At 46.0% G+C, this 17,168-nt stretch overlaps 1 protein-coding gene across 2 annotated transcripts in view; it reads left to right on the forward strand.

The window, feature by feature from the left end:
- ALDH18A1 (aldehyde dehydrogenase 18 family member A1) overlaps window positions 1-14,032 on the forward strand; it is a 54,374-nt gene extending 40,342 nt beyond the window's left edge. For both annotated transcript variants that reach the window (XM_061169167.1, XM_061169087.1), the window contains exons 13-18: window positions 2,177-2,314; window positions 4,750-4,945; window positions 5,051-5,172; window positions 7,202-7,388; window positions 8,411-8,506; window positions 13,003-14,032. In XM_061169167.1, the coding sequence (XP_061025150.1) occupies window positions 2,177-2,314; window positions 4,750-4,945; window positions 5,051-5,172; window positions 7,202-7,388; window positions 8,411-8,506; window positions 13,003-13,184 (921 nt within the window). In that variant the 3' untranslated portion in view covers window positions 13,185-14,032. The remainder of the gene's footprint in view (window positions 1-2,176; window positions 2,315-4,749; window positions 4,946-5,050; window positions 5,173-7,201; window positions 7,389-8,410; window positions 8,507-13,002) is intronic.
- The last annotated feature ends 3,136 nt before the right edge of the window (window positions 14,033-17,168 follow it).

Here is a 17,168-nt window from a genome sequence, read left to right on the forward strand (position 1 = left end):
TCCCTGGTCGGGGAACTAAGATCCCACATGCCGTGCAGTGCGGCCAGAAACAAAAACAAAAACTTAGCTCACTGGAGCACTTTGTTCCCTGACCACAGAGTCCCTGCTAACCTACTGCAGGCTCATTCATCTAATAGCTGGTTTTGCCCATGTGAAAAAGACCCATTTATTATCAGTGTCGCAGATGGCTTCCTGTAGGTACATCGCTTAGGAAGAAGAACTTTCAGTAGTTAATGGAAACTAGCATGTGACCCCCTTTAAGAAATCTGACAAATCACAGGCTAATTGAGGCAAAACCGTGTGGCAGAGGTTTTGCCAAGTGGCCATGCTCTGAAGTATAAGGTGGTATTAGAGGGTGGTCTTGCTCATTGCCCTAAATTCTCTCCCAGAAATCTGGAACCACTTCCCCGCTGGACTGTCCAGTAGGATGATACCAGCTTTTTCTTTGCACTAGCCCCAAAGTCTCACAGAGAGATTCTATTTAAAAACAAACAAAAGGGACTTCCCTGGTGACGCAGTGGTTAAGAATCCGCCTGCCAATGCAGGGGACACAGGTAGAATGCCTGGTCTGGGAAGATCCCACATGCCGCAGAGCAGCTAAGCCCGTGTGCCACAACTACTGAGCCTGCGCTCTAGAGCCTGCAAGCCACAACTACTGAGCCCACGTGCCACAACTACTGAAGCCCACGTGCCTAGAGCTCGGGCTCTGCAACAAGAGAAGCCACTGCAATGAGAAACCTGCACACTGCACGAAGAGTAGCCCCCGCTCGCTGCAGCTAGAGAAAGCCAGCGGGCAGCAACGAACACCCAGCACAGCCAGCCAGCCAGCCAGCCAGCCAGCCATAAATAACTAACTAACTAACTAAATAAATAAATAAAAATTAAAAATTAATTAATTAAAAAATAAATATAAATAAATAAATAATAAAAACAATAAATAAATAAAACAAAAAACCAGTACCTTTTTACGCTAGGGCATAGGTGACCATGGGAGTCCCACATGCTCTGTGGAGGCTATTCCCTGACATGACCTAAAACCAGCTGGTCCACCAAGGGACTCCCATACCATTGGGGTCTGTCCTCAGCCCCTTTCTGGCTGCATATCTGTCTCAGAGAACCCCCAGAGATAACTGCAGAATTCCCATCAGCTGGTAGAAGTGGGTCCTAAGTCTCTCTATAGGCCGTGTCCATGAAGTTTTCTCTACTACCTTTTATCCATACTAGCGAATACTTCATGAGGGAAAGGTTTCCTCTTCAGCCAGTTATAGCTGAGGTTCTTCACATGGCATCACAGAATCCATGAATCCTAAAAGTTATATGTAGAATGCTGTGTGTTTGTGCATTTATCTGGGAAAAGTTTACATAATTTTTGTAAGGGGTTCATGAGCAACAAAAACAAAAAAGGATTAAGAACCATTAATCTGGAGAGTAACGTGTTCAAGCAAGTTTTTTAAAGTTTCTTTTGATACATTACAAAAACGGGAAGATTTTCATTCATCCTGAGAGCATTCAGAAAGTTCAGCTTCAGGCCTTGGATGCTCAGGTGAGTGTCATTAGCTCTTGGCTCTAAGAGGGTAACTAACCCTCCTCCTGGATGGCCTGCTTCTTCCTCCCAGCAGTCTCTGCCACAGCTGTCCAGGGGCTGGCAGCTCTTGTCCTCTCCCGGGTCTCAGCACCAGCCATTAGAGCTCTCGGAACAATGGCAGGGCCAGGGTAGGATGTGGCCAGAGATGCCGCCCAGCCTGAGTCAGGTGGAACAACACCTGAGTCAGGAGGCCACTGAGTATCTGTCCTCCACCGTGGCCAGAGAGGGGAGTGCCCATGTGACCCTGGGCACTTAACTCAGGTTACAGTGTAATGGTGCTAAGGAAGCTGTACAGTATAGTTCCTAAGATCCGGGGCTTTGGCTCTGGAGTCAAGGCCTCCAGCTCTGCCGCTTATAAGATGTGTGACCTTGGGGAGTCACCAACTTCTCTGTGCTTCAGTGTCCTTATGTGTAAAGCAGAGGATAAAACAGGTCCTTAATTCACTGGAATGTTGTGAAGATTAGACATGGTAGGCCTTACAAAGTGATTAACAGTGCTTGGCACAGGAAATGTGCTCAGCGAGTGCTAATGTTACTGTTACTTTTACTGCTTTTTCCCTTTGGTTCGTTGCTCTCCTCTTTCATCTGCAGGTGGCAGCCTTGGCTATCGCAAGTGGTAATGGCTTGTTACTCAAAGGCGGGAAGGAGGCCTCACACAGCAACCGGATTCTTCACCTCCTGACCCAGGAGGCCCTCTCAATCCATGGAGTCAAGGAGGCCGTACAGCTGGTAGGTCCCTGGGAATGAGCCAGGTCAGGCCCAGAGGGGCCAGGTCAGGTCTTTGGGTGTTTGAAGCAAAGCTTAGGCCACATAAGGCCGAGCCAGTACAGGCAGGTTTGATTGGAGGAGCAGCAGGTCCAGTGTGCCTGTGACATTAGACAATGGCAGGGCTGCCTTGACCCAGATGGGTCTTGAGTGGCTCAGGAACGTCCCTCTCATACAGCTGTGTCCTGGTACCGTTAATTTACAAGAATGCCTGTTAGCCCTTCATTCTTTAGGTCATAGGCAGCAGGAATACCAGACCCAGACTGTGAGTGAGGCCTGGGTTCTGCTCACTGGCAGTGATTTAGCCCAAGTCAGACAGATGCATTTTATGAAGGTTTGTCAGAAACCGTCATGCAGCTTGTAAGTATGAGGTCATGCTGTTAACACTATTATTATTATGGTCATTATTTTAACCATTGTGTCACTGTCCTCAACCATCCAGTGGAGGTTTTGAAGTACTAGATAGTTTTATTGAGTACCTACTCTGGTCAAGGCACTTGCATCCATTATCTCATTTAATCCTCACAGTAACCTTGTGAGAAAAATTATTAGGTCCATTTTATAGATGGAAGAAAAATAGGTTCATTGGTAAAATAACTTAGCCAGAATCACCCAGAGTTCAGATTTGGACCTAGGCTGACTCCAGATCCTTCTCTTTTTCCCTTGAGGCCCACTCAGTCCAACGTTCCAGAATTCCGTTGGCTGCTAGGAGGGCGTCTATAAACCTGCCTCGTTACATGCGCCCTGACAAGAAGCTGGGTTATTCTTACAGCAGCAGAGTGGGTAGAAAGAACACAGGCTGTAGGGGTTCAGATCCCAGCTGCTCCATACCCTAGTTTAATTCTACAGATTTCCTCCTTCTCCTTCTTATTGATGTATAACATACATAAAGTACCCTAATCACACGTGAACAGCTCTGTAATTGTGTCCGCGTATATACATGCATATAACCACCCCCCGCATCAACATACAGACTATTTCCAGTACCCCGAAGTCTCCCTTGTGCCCTTCCCCATCAGCAGGCCCCACCCCACCACCAGGAAACCACTCTCTTTTTACTTTCTTCACGTTCAATTTCTTTTGCCTATTCTTGAACTTCATATAAGTGAAATAATACAAAATGCACTCTTTTATCTGTATTTCTTTTGTTCAAGTATTTCTTTCTCATGTCCATGAGATTCATCCTCATTGTTGCATCTAGCAGTACTTTTCCCTTTTTTATTGCTGTGTAGTATTCCATTTATATGCATGTACTACAGCTTATCCTTTCTTCTGTCGATGAACATTTGGGTTGTTTCTGGTTTGGTGCAATGCAGATTAAAGTTGCCATGAACCTTCTTGTACATGTATATTTGTACTTCTCTTGTGAGTAACATGTCCATATGGGGGAAAATTAAAAATCAAGAGGAAGGAAAAAATGCCCATAATCTCAGAGTTCTAACACAAGCACTTTAGTCACTCCAGCCAGCATCCCAGGGTAGAGGTTGTCAGCAGGAGTCGTGGAGAACCGTGACTCCGTAGCAAGACCAACATGTCATTAGGCTGTGATTAGAGAGCCAACGGAGCAGGCACTTCCTTTTGTGATCTTCATAGCCTGGCATACTCTGTACCTCCTCGAACTTCCAGAGATAGCACGTTGTACCTCTTCTAGCATCTTAAAAGTGTCTGTCCTGTGTTATGGCTAGTCATAGGGTAGTCCTGTCTTCCCTACCAGACTCTGAGTTCTTTGAGGGCAGGGACCCTGTCCTGCATGTTTTGTAATGCAGAGCACAGGACCTAATGTGTAGAGTTTGATCAGCATTTGCTGGACAACTTTCAATTCCCATGATCAGGAACTTAATCTTGTTTTTGTTTTTCATATTTATTTATTTATTTTCCTTATTTTTTTTTTTTTTTTGGCTGTGTTGTGTCTTAGTTGTGGCACATGGGATCTTTGTTGAGACATGCGGGATCTTTTCATTATGGTGTGCGGTCTGCTCGGGTTTCTCTCTAGTTGCAGCACGCGGGCTTCTCTCTAGTTGTGGCGTGCAGGTTTTCTCTCTGTAGTTGTGGCACGTGGGCTCCAGGGCACGTGAGCTCTGTAGTTTGTGGCACACGGGCTCTCTTGTTGAGGTGCGCGAGCTCAGTAGTTGGGGCACATGGGCTTAGTTGCCCCGCGGCATGTGGGATCTTAGTTCCCTGACCAGGGATCGAACCCACATCCCCTGCATTGGAAGGCAGATTCTTTACCACTGGACCACCAGGGATGTTCCTTAATCTTGTTTTTGGAATAAGTTTTCAGAGCGTCAGACTTAGTTCTCAGGAGATACAGACATTTATCTGTGAAAGGGATGCCGCTACTTCCATATTTTGTGTGGTCAGAAGATGTCATCTTTATCTTTTATTCTCTGCCTTTTCAGGTGAATACCAGAGAAGAAGTGGAAGATCTTTGCCGCCTAGACAAAATGATAGATCTAATCATTCCACGCGGCTCCTCTCAGCTGGTCAGAAACATCCAGAAAGCTGCTAAGGGCATTCCAGTGATGGGGCACAGTGAAGGCATCTGCCACATGTACGTGGATTCAGAGGCCAGTGTCGACAAGGTCACCAGACTAGGTGAGCTCAGTGGTGTCCCCTGTTTTATGCGGGCAAAATATTTGTCATGTCCTCGGTGGCTCTGGATCATGTTAATAGAAACAATTTTTTGTCCTCCTCTTTCAGTTAGAGACTCTAAATGCGAATATCCAGCCGCCTGTAATGCTTTAGAGACTCTGTTAATCCACCGAGATCTGCTGAGAACGCCATTATTTGACCAGATCATTGACATGCTGAGAGTGGAACAGGTAGGACAAGTCCATCACTTCCTGTCTTCCCTCCCGAGGTTTAGAAGCCTGTGGAATCAGACTGGGAGCAGCTGCCATACCATTTAAGGAAATGTGAGAAGCAATATTTTTGAGCATCTGCCATATACAAAGTTCTGTGCTGAGTACACAGTGAGTAAGACATGCCTTTGCCTCTGACAGTCTAGTGGATGGAAGAAACCCATACACAAATAGCTTCATTCCAAAGTGGTGTGTGTTCAGTGTTAAGAGTGTTCAAAGATAAAGCAGGTCACATGGCAGCCCACTGAATGGACTCTTTCCTGCCACCTCTTATTCAGGCGGCATAAAGTTTATGTTTCTTTTTTTTTTTTAAAGTTTATGTTTCTGAACACACATTCTTGTTTGGATTTGATTTGAAAAGATTGTGCAGAAATGTTTTCAAACCAAAAATTTATATATAGCCGCTCCTCCACAGATGTCTTCAATTACCAATATTAATGTGCTTATTAATACAGTGATATTTGGGAGTGAGCAGTTTGTATAATGTCCTCTCTGGATTATTCTCTTACCATGTCATTAAGATTATAAACCACCAGTGCCAGTAAGTTTTGAATATAAATGGATGCTCCATCCTAAATTCCTGATTGCAAGAAAGATAGATGTTCTCCAGGTGAAACTGGACAATCTTAAATTTTCTGTCAGGATGCATTTTAAACTTTAATATCTGATGTCAGAATTATGTAAACTAGCACAGCAGTAGAGAAAGTGACTGCTGGTCTTGGTTGCTTTGACCCTGAGCATGTGTCTCTTCCCTTCCATCCTTTTGCTGAAAAGGAAGACTTCAGTCAGCTTATAAATGTGGCATGGTCCCAGTTTGGAAAATGAAAATAAATGTACCCCACAAATTATAAGGGAGTTAGATCACATGATCACTTACGTTTGGGGCCTGACCTTCCACTAGTGGCCTGTTTGAGTGCTGACGTATATGCCAGGCACCACACTGGCCTGGACTGGACAGGACGAAAGCTCTCCTGTATCCAGGAATAAAACCCCCAGTTCTGATTCAGACAAACCCACAATATCCTCAGTCATCCTCAGCATTGCCTTGAAGCTCCTCAAGTCAGAATGAGCCAGTGTGTGTACTTCAGCACCCTGTAGTGCCGGAAGTACACCAGGGGACGACTTGCACACGGGTGGGGTTCCAGCCCCTGGGGAACATGGTTGGACCCCAGGCCTGGAGGAAGTGTGGTCCCAGATAGGAAACCATTCAGGGCCTTGGGAGCAACGAGGACATGACAAATGTGGCTTGTTGTGACTTGAGCCAAGTCAAGAGCTTGGCCCTAAAGAATCAAGGCGTGAACGCTGCCCTGGGAAGGTCTCGGAGAACAAGGCCTGAGTGGGATCACACTGTGACTGGGGTCCCCAGTGACCAGCCTCAGCGTCCTTAACTTCCTCCAGCCAGAAGCAGGATTAGCCCCAGAATCTGGACCTGAGCTGAACCTGGAAATGGGGCCAGACTGACAAAGTCAGAAATCTAACGACTAACCACAGTTTGAAGTGGTTTCCAACCAAGTACTGTTTTCCTCTAAAGCACGCCTAGGACTTCTCCAGGGCAGAGGGAGTAGAAGTGTGTTTGTGGCATCTCCCTCTTTCCATCTGAGTCCAATGCCTAAGTCCCACAGGCTGGGAATGGGATTTTTCTAGTCACGTGTTCGTTTTCGTAAAATGCCAGCAGTCAAGGGCTTATGTCAATAGCCCATTAAATGCCTTGCACATTCTTCACATTCAGAGGCTTCCTGCTTAAGTCCCTGCTCCAGTTTTACTGGGGGCCCATTGCTGACAGGTGGCCGTCAGCATTTCCCAAAGCAGAGCATCCTGGAGGGTGGAAGGCTGCCTCTAAAAGGAAGCAGGGACTAGTTTAGTTTCCAGGCCACAGGAGCCCCGGACTCATCATCTTCGGGCTCATCTTGCTGTTGGATCCCAGAGGGAGGAGTGTGCATTGCCTCTCTCTGCTGTGTTTATGTTGTTGCCCCAACTTCCTGTGTCCCAGGTGAAGATTCACGCAGGCCCCAAGTTCGCCTCCTATCTGACCTTCAGCCCCTCCGAAGTGAAGTCCCTCCGAACTGAGTACGGGGACCTGGAACTGTGCATTGAAGTGGTGGACAGCGTGCAGGAGGCCATCGACCACATCCACAAGTACGGCAGCTCCCACACAGACGTCATCGTCACAGAGAATGGTAAGTGTGCAGGGGCTGCAGCACACGGGGTCTGCGTTTTCTGCCTTGATCTCCAAGCTGACCCTGCTCCTCTCAGCCCCTCTTAGCCTGCAGGAGAACGTAATCTCAGTGGACTGATAACAGTGCCTGGTGTGGGCGGCACTTGCTGGTTTGCTGACTGCTTTTACATCTGTTATCTCGCTGTGTTGTCACAGTGGCCCTGAGGGGAGAGGCAGGGAAGAGGTGATTCGCTCCACTTTAAACATGGCTCACTCTGTGTCAGAGGCGTTACCATTTAATCCATGCAGCAGTCTTTCCAGGTTGCTGGAATAAACCCATTTTACAGCTGAGGAAATCAAGGCTCAGGAGGTTAAGCGCAGAACCAACTAGTTTAGGGCAAAACCAACTCTCCACGGTCACTTACTCCCTCCACAGGTGAGCCTGGGTGTCAGGCACTGGAGGCCCGATGGTAAAGGATGCCAGCATGGCCCCCTCAGGGAACTTCCAGTCAGTTTACTGGGGAATCACAGCACCACCAGTGAAAACAGTTAATACTTGAGCACTTGCCATCTGTTACGCTCTGGGATGAGTGCTCCATGGCTGTCGGTTCATTTTATCCTCTCTGCAAGCCTGGGAGCTGCGTAATATTGTCAGTCCCCATTGTACTCAGGCACAGAGAGGTTCAGAAGCCTGTCCACAGTCACCCAGCTGGTGGGTGTGGAGTTTGAGTTGAGACTTTGGCATTTGACTCAGAGCCTATAAACAGATAGTGTAGACAGGCCATTGCAGCACTGAGGGTACGTCTGCAGGGAGATCTGGATTCCAACCCAGTCTTTCCCAGGTACCTACTCCTTCAACAACAGGACTGATGAAGCTGGTTTGCTTGCTTTCTGTTTTAGATTTTTCACAAGTCTGCATGTTTAATACGTGGGGAAGCACCTCAGGGGCCTGGGCCCTGCCCCAGTCAGGCCCTGTTGAGTGGCTGGAAGCAGGGATGTTCTCCCTGGGCCATCCTAACTCAGTTTCTTCCCTTTATGCTGCAGAGAAGACAGCAGAGTTCTTCCTCCAGCACGTGGATAGTGCCTGTGTGTTCTGGAACGCCAGCACTCGCTTCTCTGATGGCTACCGCTTCGGACTGGGTAAGAAAGAGTCTGGTCGGGGAGAAAGGAGTCCCTTGTGAATCACTGTGTGGCCCCAAGGAGCATGGTGAGGGTGGAGGAGACACCTGGCCTTTACAGTCACATGCATGATCAAGATGATGCAGACATGCCGAGGGAAGGTTGGTTTATGAGAGAGAGTGATAACAGCTACCATGAACTGGTAGAAGTACTGTGTTCTAGGCATTTCACATACTAAGAAGGTAGGTACTTGTATTTCCTTTTTCATAGATGAGGATACTGAGATTCAAAGAAATGAAGTAACTTGCCCAAAGTCATGCAGCTGGTGTTCAGACCCAGACTTCCGTGAGTCCAGAGCCTGGACTCTGCCACATACAGCAGACCACAGTGTGTCTGCATGCATGGGTTATGACAGGTGTGCATGCCAAGGTCCCGTGAGAGCACTGCTGCTGCAGACTTACTCCTTCAGAGGGACACAGCCAGGTTGCCTCAGAGCTAGGAATCCACCCTGAGGACAGGACAAAAGAAGGTGTTAGTACCTATGCTGGGCTGAAGTATGAGCATCAGAAACAAACAGGTAAGCCCAGAGGTGCAAGGTTGACTTCTAAAGCAGACTTTGAAATAAAAAGCTTCAGGAAGACACCCTCCCCGCTTCCATCATTAGTTATAAATTCTCCATCCCCCGGTAGTATAAGGAGTTCTCAGACAGTCGCTGGTTTTCAGGGGTACCATTTTACAAAGCTCCAATAAGGCATTTATGGCACATCTGAGAATTATTTCAACTACTTAAAACATTTTAATCCCCCTGAACGTTTGAATAGAGAACTGCCTAGAGAAATAGTTCTCACTGAATTGTTAAAGGTTACTAAAGGGAATTTTGCTCAGTTATTCTTAGTCATTGGACTCTTTATTTTTAGTTCCCTGTTTCTGTTGTGTTGGGGTTTGACTTAATTATCACATCACTTGCACTGATCTTTGTATTCCATGTTCTTTTTTTTTTTTTTTTTTTTTTAATCAGTCATCAATTTTATACACATCAGTGTATACATGTCAATCCCAATCGCCCAATTCAGCACACCACCATCCCCACCCCACCGCAGTTTTCCCCCCTTGGTGTCCATACGTTTGTTCTCTACATCTCTGTCTCAACTTCTGCCCTGCAAGCCGGTTCATCTGTACCATTTTTCTAGGTTCCACATACATGCGTTAATATACGATATTTGTTTTTCTCTTTCTGACTTACTTCACTCTGTAGGACAGTCTCTAGATCCATCCACGTCTCAACAAATGACTCAATTTCGTTCCTTTTTATGGCTGAGTAATATTCCATTGTATATATGTACCACAACTTCTTTATCCATTCGTCTGTCGATGGGCATTTAGGTTGCTTCCATGAGCTGGCTATTGTAAATAGTGCTTCAATGAACATTGGGGTGCATGTGTCTTTTTGAATTACGGTTTTCTCTGGGTATATGCCCAGTAGTGGGATTGCTGGGTCATATGGTAATTCTATTTTTAGTTTTTTAAGGAACATCCATATTGTTCTCTCCATAGTGTCTGTATCAATTTACATTCCCACCAACAGTGCAAGAGGGTTCCCTTTTCTCCACACCCTCTCCAGCATTTGTTGTTTGTAGATTTTTTGATGATGCCCATTCTAACTGGTGTGAGGTGATACCTCATTGTAGTTTTGATTTGCATTTCTCTAATAATTAGTGATGTTGAGCATCTTTTCATGTGCTTCTTGGCCATCTGGATGTCTTCTTTGGAGAAATGTCTATTTAGGTCTTCTGCCCATTTTTGGATTGGGTTGTTTGTTTCCTTAATATTGAGCTGAATGAGCTGTTTATATATTTTGGAGGTTAATCCTTTGTCCATTGATTCATTTGCAAATATTTTCTCCCATTCTGAGGGTTGTCTTTTTGTCTTGTTTACGGTTTCCTTTGCTGTGCAAAAGCTTTGAAGTTTCATTAGGTCCCATTTGTTTATTTTTGTTTTAATTTCCATTTCTCTAGGAGGTGGATCAAAAAAGATCTTGCTGTGATTTATGTCAAAGAGTGTTCTTCCTATGTTTTCCTCTAAGAGTTTTATAGTGTCCGGTCTTATATTTAGGTCTCGAATCCATTTTGAGTTTATTTTTGTGTATGGTGTTAGGGAGTATTCTAATTTCATTCTTTTACATGTATCTGTCCAGTTTTCCCAGCACCACTTATTGAAGAGACTGTCTTTTCTCCATTGTATATCTTTGCCTCCTTTGTCACAGATTAGTTGACCATAGGTGCGTGGGTTTATCTCTGGGCTTTCTATCTTGTTCCATTGATCTATGTTTCTGTTTTTGTGCCAGTACCATATTGTCTTGATTACTGTAGCTTTGTAGTATAGTCTGAAGTCAGGGAGTCTGATTCCTCCAGCTCCATTTTTTTCCCTCAAGACTACTTTGGCAATTCGGGGTCTTTTGTGTCTCCATACAAATTTTAAGATGATTTGTTCTAGTTCCGTAAAAAATGCCATTGGTAATTTGATAGGGATTGCATTGAATCTGTAGATTGCTTTGGGTAGTATAGTCATGTTCACAATATTGATTCTTCCAATCCAAGAACATGGTGTATCTCTCCATCTGTTGGTATCATCTTTAATTTCTTTCATCAGTGTCTTATAGTTTTCTGCATACAGGTCTTTTGTCTCCCTAGGTAGGTTTATTCCTAGGTATTTTATTCTTTTTGTTGCATTGGTAAATGGGACTGTTTCCATAATTTCTCTTTCAGATTTTTCATCATTAGTGTATAGAAATGCAAGAGATTTCTGTGCATTAATTTTGTATCCTGCAACTTTACCAAATTCATTGATTAGCTCTAGTAGTTTTCTGGTGGCATTTTTAGGATTCTCTATGTATAGTATCACGTCATCTGCAAACAGTGACAGCTTTACTTCTTCTTTTCCGATTTGGATTCCTTTTATTTGTTTTTCTTCTCTGATTGCTGTGGCTAAAACTTCTAAAACTATGTTGAATAATAGTGGTGAGAGTGGACAACCTTGTCTTGTTCCTGATCTTAGTGGAAATGGTTTCAGTTTTTCACCATTGAGGACAATGTTGGCTGTGGGTTTGTCATATATGGCCTTTATTATGTTGAGGAAAGTTCCCTCTATGCCTACTTTCTGCAGGGTTTTTATCATAAATGGGTATTGAATTTTGTTGAAGAAGAAATAGCACACTTGTAAGGGCTGAGGTGCCCAGCTTTCAAGTGAAAGTCCAAGATGGGGGAGGAGCAAAGACCACTCCACTGTCTTTCCATCAGCCGCTCAGAGCAAAAGCTCAGACTCTGGTTGGGTTAAATTCCTGTGAAATGCATGAATAACAGTAACAGATAATATTTATTGAGCATTTACTATATTTCCGGCACCGTGCTAAGTGCATCACATGCATTATCTCACTTAGTTCTACATAATGGATTCTATTATTTTCTTCCTTTTCCAAAAGAAAAAACTGAAGCAAGAGATGGTTAGGTAACCTGCCCAAAGTCATGTGGTCTCTACGCTATTAACCCAGAATTTGAAGCCAGTGGTCACCATCTCCTTGCCAACCACTGCCCCAGGCACCTCTGCATTCGGGTCCTTGCTTGGTCCTCTCTGCCTGCAGCGGCTCTCCACTGCTGTCCCCCGGCCGGCTCCTTCTCATTCAGGTTTCAGCCAAAGGCACCTCCTCGGGGAGGCTCCCACTGACCACCCTATCCAGGGTGCTGCCGCCCTGCCACACAGTCTCTGTGCCAGCACCCTTCACTGCACCCCATCACCACATGGAATTATTTGTTGAACTGTTCTTTGGCTGCCTTGCCCACAAGAATACAAGCTCCATGAATTGCATCAGTTGTTCACCACTTCATCCCCGGGTCCCAGCCCAGTGCCTGCTCCGTGAAGTTGTGATGAGCAAAGGAGCCCTGCCTCAACTGCACACGGTGCAGAACACCAAGCCAGACCCGGGAAGAGCCCCGGTGCCCTGCGTCTGAGGCGGGAGCAGGAGGGAGGAAAATGAAAAGTACTCTTTGGTGTAGTCAGCAGCCATCTCATGAGCACCTAGGAGCTAGGCGTTCTAGGGAATACCTGGAACATGTCCCTTACCATCTAGGGTTTAAAGGATACTCGGGGAGATGAAACCTCTATACACTGTCATACACCTGAAACAATACCCAAATGTCAGATGATGGTACGCAATCCAGGCACAAGATAGATATCGGAGACAGCACTTGTAGTATTGTCAAAATGCATTGGGGATAAAATACAAAAGAGAGGCCCACGGTCAGGCCCCTTCTTCTTTTATTAAAGAAGGGGTCTGACCATGACTCACAGCAAGCAGAGAACATGTTTATGGGGACAGTGGACGTCAGGCTAGCCCAGGGAGGATGGGTCAGGAGAGGGCAGAGAGGGGGGGCCAAGTGAGGAGAAGGAAGAGACGTGGGCCTGGCGGGCGGTCAGGAAGCAGAGGCTGGGAAAGCCACATCCTCATCCGTGCTTTTCCACAGGAGCTGAAGTGGGGATCAGTACATCTCGAATCCACGCCCGGGGACCAGTGGGACTGGAGGGGCTGCTTACTACCAAGTGGCTGCTGCGAGGCCAGGACCACGTGGTCTCGGACTTCTCCGAGCATGGAAGTTTAAAGTACCTTCATGAGAGCCTCCCTATTCCTCAGAGAAACACCAACTGAAAGCATTCAGAGGAGAGCCGGGCATGTTCCGAGCAGTCTTCACAGTTAAACTCATCTTAAGCCTCTCAGGGGGTGAACCATGTCTTGTCTCCCACCTCCTGGAAGGGCCTGCCTGTTGGAAAGTGCCCCTCAGCATTTATGGGCCATGTGGCAACAGCAGCCTGGGCGAAGGACTCGCATTCCAGCTCACCCTTTTCTTTGTTTCTTTCTAAGTTAGCAAATCGCTCTGGTTAGGGATTTTGCTTAATTGCTAGAGGGGGACTTTGCCTCACATAGTGCAGTTCCCTTCAGTGATAGAAACAGAAAGGTGCAGTTTCCCCACGTAAAAGGCAATGGAAAAATCATGGTCGCTTTTTACCTTTTATCACCTCAGTGAGGTCGAGTCTCCCTTGGCATGTGGTTGTTATGAGAGCCAGTCATACCTGATAAGTCTCCACATTTCATTTCTTTCACACTCTTAGTCGTCTTCAAAAAGGAAAGATTTGGAATTTATAGAGAGGCAGCTCTTTTTAGCATTCTCATTAGAAACAATCACAAAAATGGACTGAATCATTTCTACTAGGAAGATTGACCTTTTGTATTTATTTGTGGAGTAAATATAAATAAGCATTCCAGATGCTGTAAGCCTCTGGATCCAGGAGCTCGGCACTACCTGTGACATGGTTGGAACCTGGAGCTGCAGACAGGAGGTACAAGTTTCAGGATGAAGGACCTACAGCCATTGTGCTTGAAATTTTTATATGAATTATTTTGTCATCCTATCCTCTCCCTCCAAAACAGAAATTAGAGGATTATTTTAATACTTTGAATTCTTGCCCCCTTTTTGAGAAATAAAGTTCTTATGAGAAGCCTGTGTGCATGATTTAAGCTTTCTCCATCACTTGTTGTTACCCCCTTCCTTTTCCCTCCCTTGTGGCCCTCACACTCTGCTGTTATGCAGTCTCTTCTCTGGAAGTTGGTTGGGGACAGAGGCCGTCTGCCTCAACAGTGTCAGTGGAAGCAGCACAGGCAGATCCCCACGGGAGGGACTCAGGCTGAGAGAGAGGAAAGGAAAACATGATATGAAGCCCCAGGAGCTTAGGGACTAAAAACACGGTGATGGTCTGAAGTTCGTGGGTGTGACTGACATGAGCGTGCTGTCCTCGTGCCGGGTCCACACAGCGTCCACGTGGATTGTTCTGCCCGTCGCATTGCCTCAGGATCGCCTGCTTCAGTGACAGCCCTAAGCCCTCCCTGCCTCCCTCCATCCTGTTCTTAAGGTCCTTGGTGCCTGACAGTCTGCAGTTGAAAGATTTCTTGTCTCATGGGGGCCCTCCCAAAGAAATAAGTACTGACTTACATGTTTCTTTTTATCCTCTGAGGATGTTTTATGAGCACAAGAATTACGGTGTCGTGGGGAACATGTTCCCGGCTGGCTCCAGGCTGTACCTCTCATCCAGACCCTTACATGGTCGGCCACGTTACCCTGCCTGCCCCGCCCTCTGAGTGGGGAGTTCTGGCATAGCTTGCCTGAAAAGGCAATAAACAAAGTCCTGCCTGAAACTCTATGGCAAATACCACAATCAGCTCCCAACCATACAACAAATGCCCCTGGAATCGAAAATAGAAGGTGACCCAAGAAGGCTAAGCCCTTGGGGAAGACTCCACTGAGGAGGCAGACCTGGAGCTGGGCCCTGAGAAAGACAAGTTGTAGGGGAAGGAGAGGCCAGAGCATTCAGGCAGGGGACTGGGGAAGCAAAAGCCAGAAGTGGGGATGAAATGCAGGTCTGGGGAGCAGTGAATATGCCAGTTTGGGGCTGAAGTTCATGTGGGTAAACAGGAAGGTAGTACATCCAAGACAGCTGGGAGACGTAACCTCTACCGGAGCCACCCTTCTTAGGGCATGGGATGGGGGTGAGTTTAGTGCAGAAAATGCAGCTAAAGCTCAGTCATCCAACAAGTCCATTCTCCCTATGCAGCCACCTCAGTCCTTAGTCCATTTCTGCAGAGAGTATGAGCCATCAGATTCTCCCTTTTTCCACCAAAAGCAGAGAGATTCCCAAAAGAAGGCCAGGAGGCAGCCGTAGCTTCACAGGGACCCCCACCCAGGCAGTCTTCCAGTCTGTGGCTTGTCCTAGCTATAGGAAGCTGGCTTTTTATTCTGAAATCTCTTCTGTGGTCCTGCCCTGCTACTTCCCTTTCTTGGCCACGAACTCCTGGCAGCACCGGCTGTTGAACCCACCAATCCTGAAACTCCCACCTCCCCACCGAGGGGGAAAAAAAGCCCTCAACAAATGTTTTTATTCATCAAGCCAAGTTTACTTGGGTTTAGATTTTCTATTACTTAGAAATAAAGATGGTAATAATTATAAAGGTAAATATAATAGTGATAAAATTAATGTCTGAATGATTCAGTATATTCATATATTATGGGGGCATTTACAAAATTATTCATATGGGAAGAAAATTGGGCAGCCAAGGACTGGATTATAGTAGGTGTTATTTGTCTGCTCTATATCCTTTATTTTATGAAACCGTCTCTTCCCATTTTGCAGTAACCCGGCTCAGTCTCTGTGACTTGGGGTCAGGGGTGTTCATTGCCCTCTGATAAGCCACCTAGTAATCCACCTGTCTTTGGATTCCCCACTGTCTAGCGAGGAGCACTGCACACAGCTGCTCACTGACCACCTGGTGACATGGGCTACCTGGGCGGAGTTATGGAGGTGGAAGTGGGACTTCTCTGAGATCCGTGGACCATTCGGGACACTGGTGGGAGGGTGGCAGCCTAAAATGGTCATATGTCTTTGCTGACCCCAACTCGTTTCCTAATAACTGAGCAGCGTCATCGTTCTCGCCTAGCCGTGCACGGAACATGCCTTGGAGTCTGTTGGAGTGGAAGGTGGGTTAATGTTACAGTGTTTTTTCTGCTGGTGCTTCTGGCAAAAATCAGTGAAGACCTTTAAACCATTCTTTTGGCAGCACTCCCCCTCCCCCTTTAGTGAGAATGAGTTGTAAAACTTCATTCAGTATTCAGCACCTATTATGTGCCATGTGCTGGGAATAAGAGACATTATTCCCCCCCCCCCCCACAATGGTTCAGAGCTTAACCTGAGCATTACTGCTCTACCCCCAGATAGTTCTTCTTCTTAACTCCCAGTCTCTACCACCTATTTTACCCCTATTCCTAGGAGAAACCCTTTGGCCAATAAGAAGACACCAGACTAGACAGATCTCCAGACAGGAAGGGACGCAGGTTCACTACCACCTCAGAAAAAAAACAACTCGCTGTGGATTCCACCTGGCCCTAAGATTCCTCTAACGCTAGAGGGCAGTCAGGCCCCACAGACCTAAGGAGGTCTGTCCAAGTCTGAACGAGCTCCATGTACCAGCATCCTCAGACTGTCCACCTGGAGATGAAGTGCTGGCACAGTAAAATAACTTCCAGAGATCCATTTACTTAGAAGGTAAGAACATAGGCTTTTTTTGGATAAGAGGCAGATGAGAGTTTGGATCTTGATTCCACCACCTGCTAGCTGTCTGAGCTGGGGAAAATGTCTTAACATCTCAGAACTTTGATAACACTTATCCATAAGTAGGTTTTGTGAAATTATATATAAAACACTCAGCACAATATCCAGCTTATGGTAAATCTTCAATAACTGTTAGCTGCACTGTTTATTTTGTTCTGAAGAATAGCTTTCACTTAGTTCTGTACATTGCTATTTTATTTAAAGTCCAAACATCTCTTCCTAGGAAATGAGGTGGGGACACTCTTAGGAGATAATCTACTATGTACCAGGCACTATAGCAAGAGCCTTACAGATGATGCCACAGCAATCTGAATGATCTCTATTTTATAGGCACAGAAACCAAGGATCAGAGAGGTTGAATAAATTCCCAGGTCACACGGTTACAAAGTGGCAGAACCTAGATTAGAAACAGATAGCTAGACTTCAAAGCTCTTAACCACCACAGCAGGCTGTAGCAGTAGTGTTTTCCCAGAAG

The sequence above is a fragment of the Eubalaena glacialis genome, chromosome 1, assembly GCF_028564815.1.
Source record: "Eubalaena glacialis isolate mEubGla1 chromosome 1, mEubGla1.1.hap2.+ XY, whole genome shotgun sequence".
Taxonomy (NCBI): Eukaryota; Metazoa; Chordata; class Mammalia; order Artiodactyla; family Balaenidae; genus Eubalaena; species Eubalaena glacialis.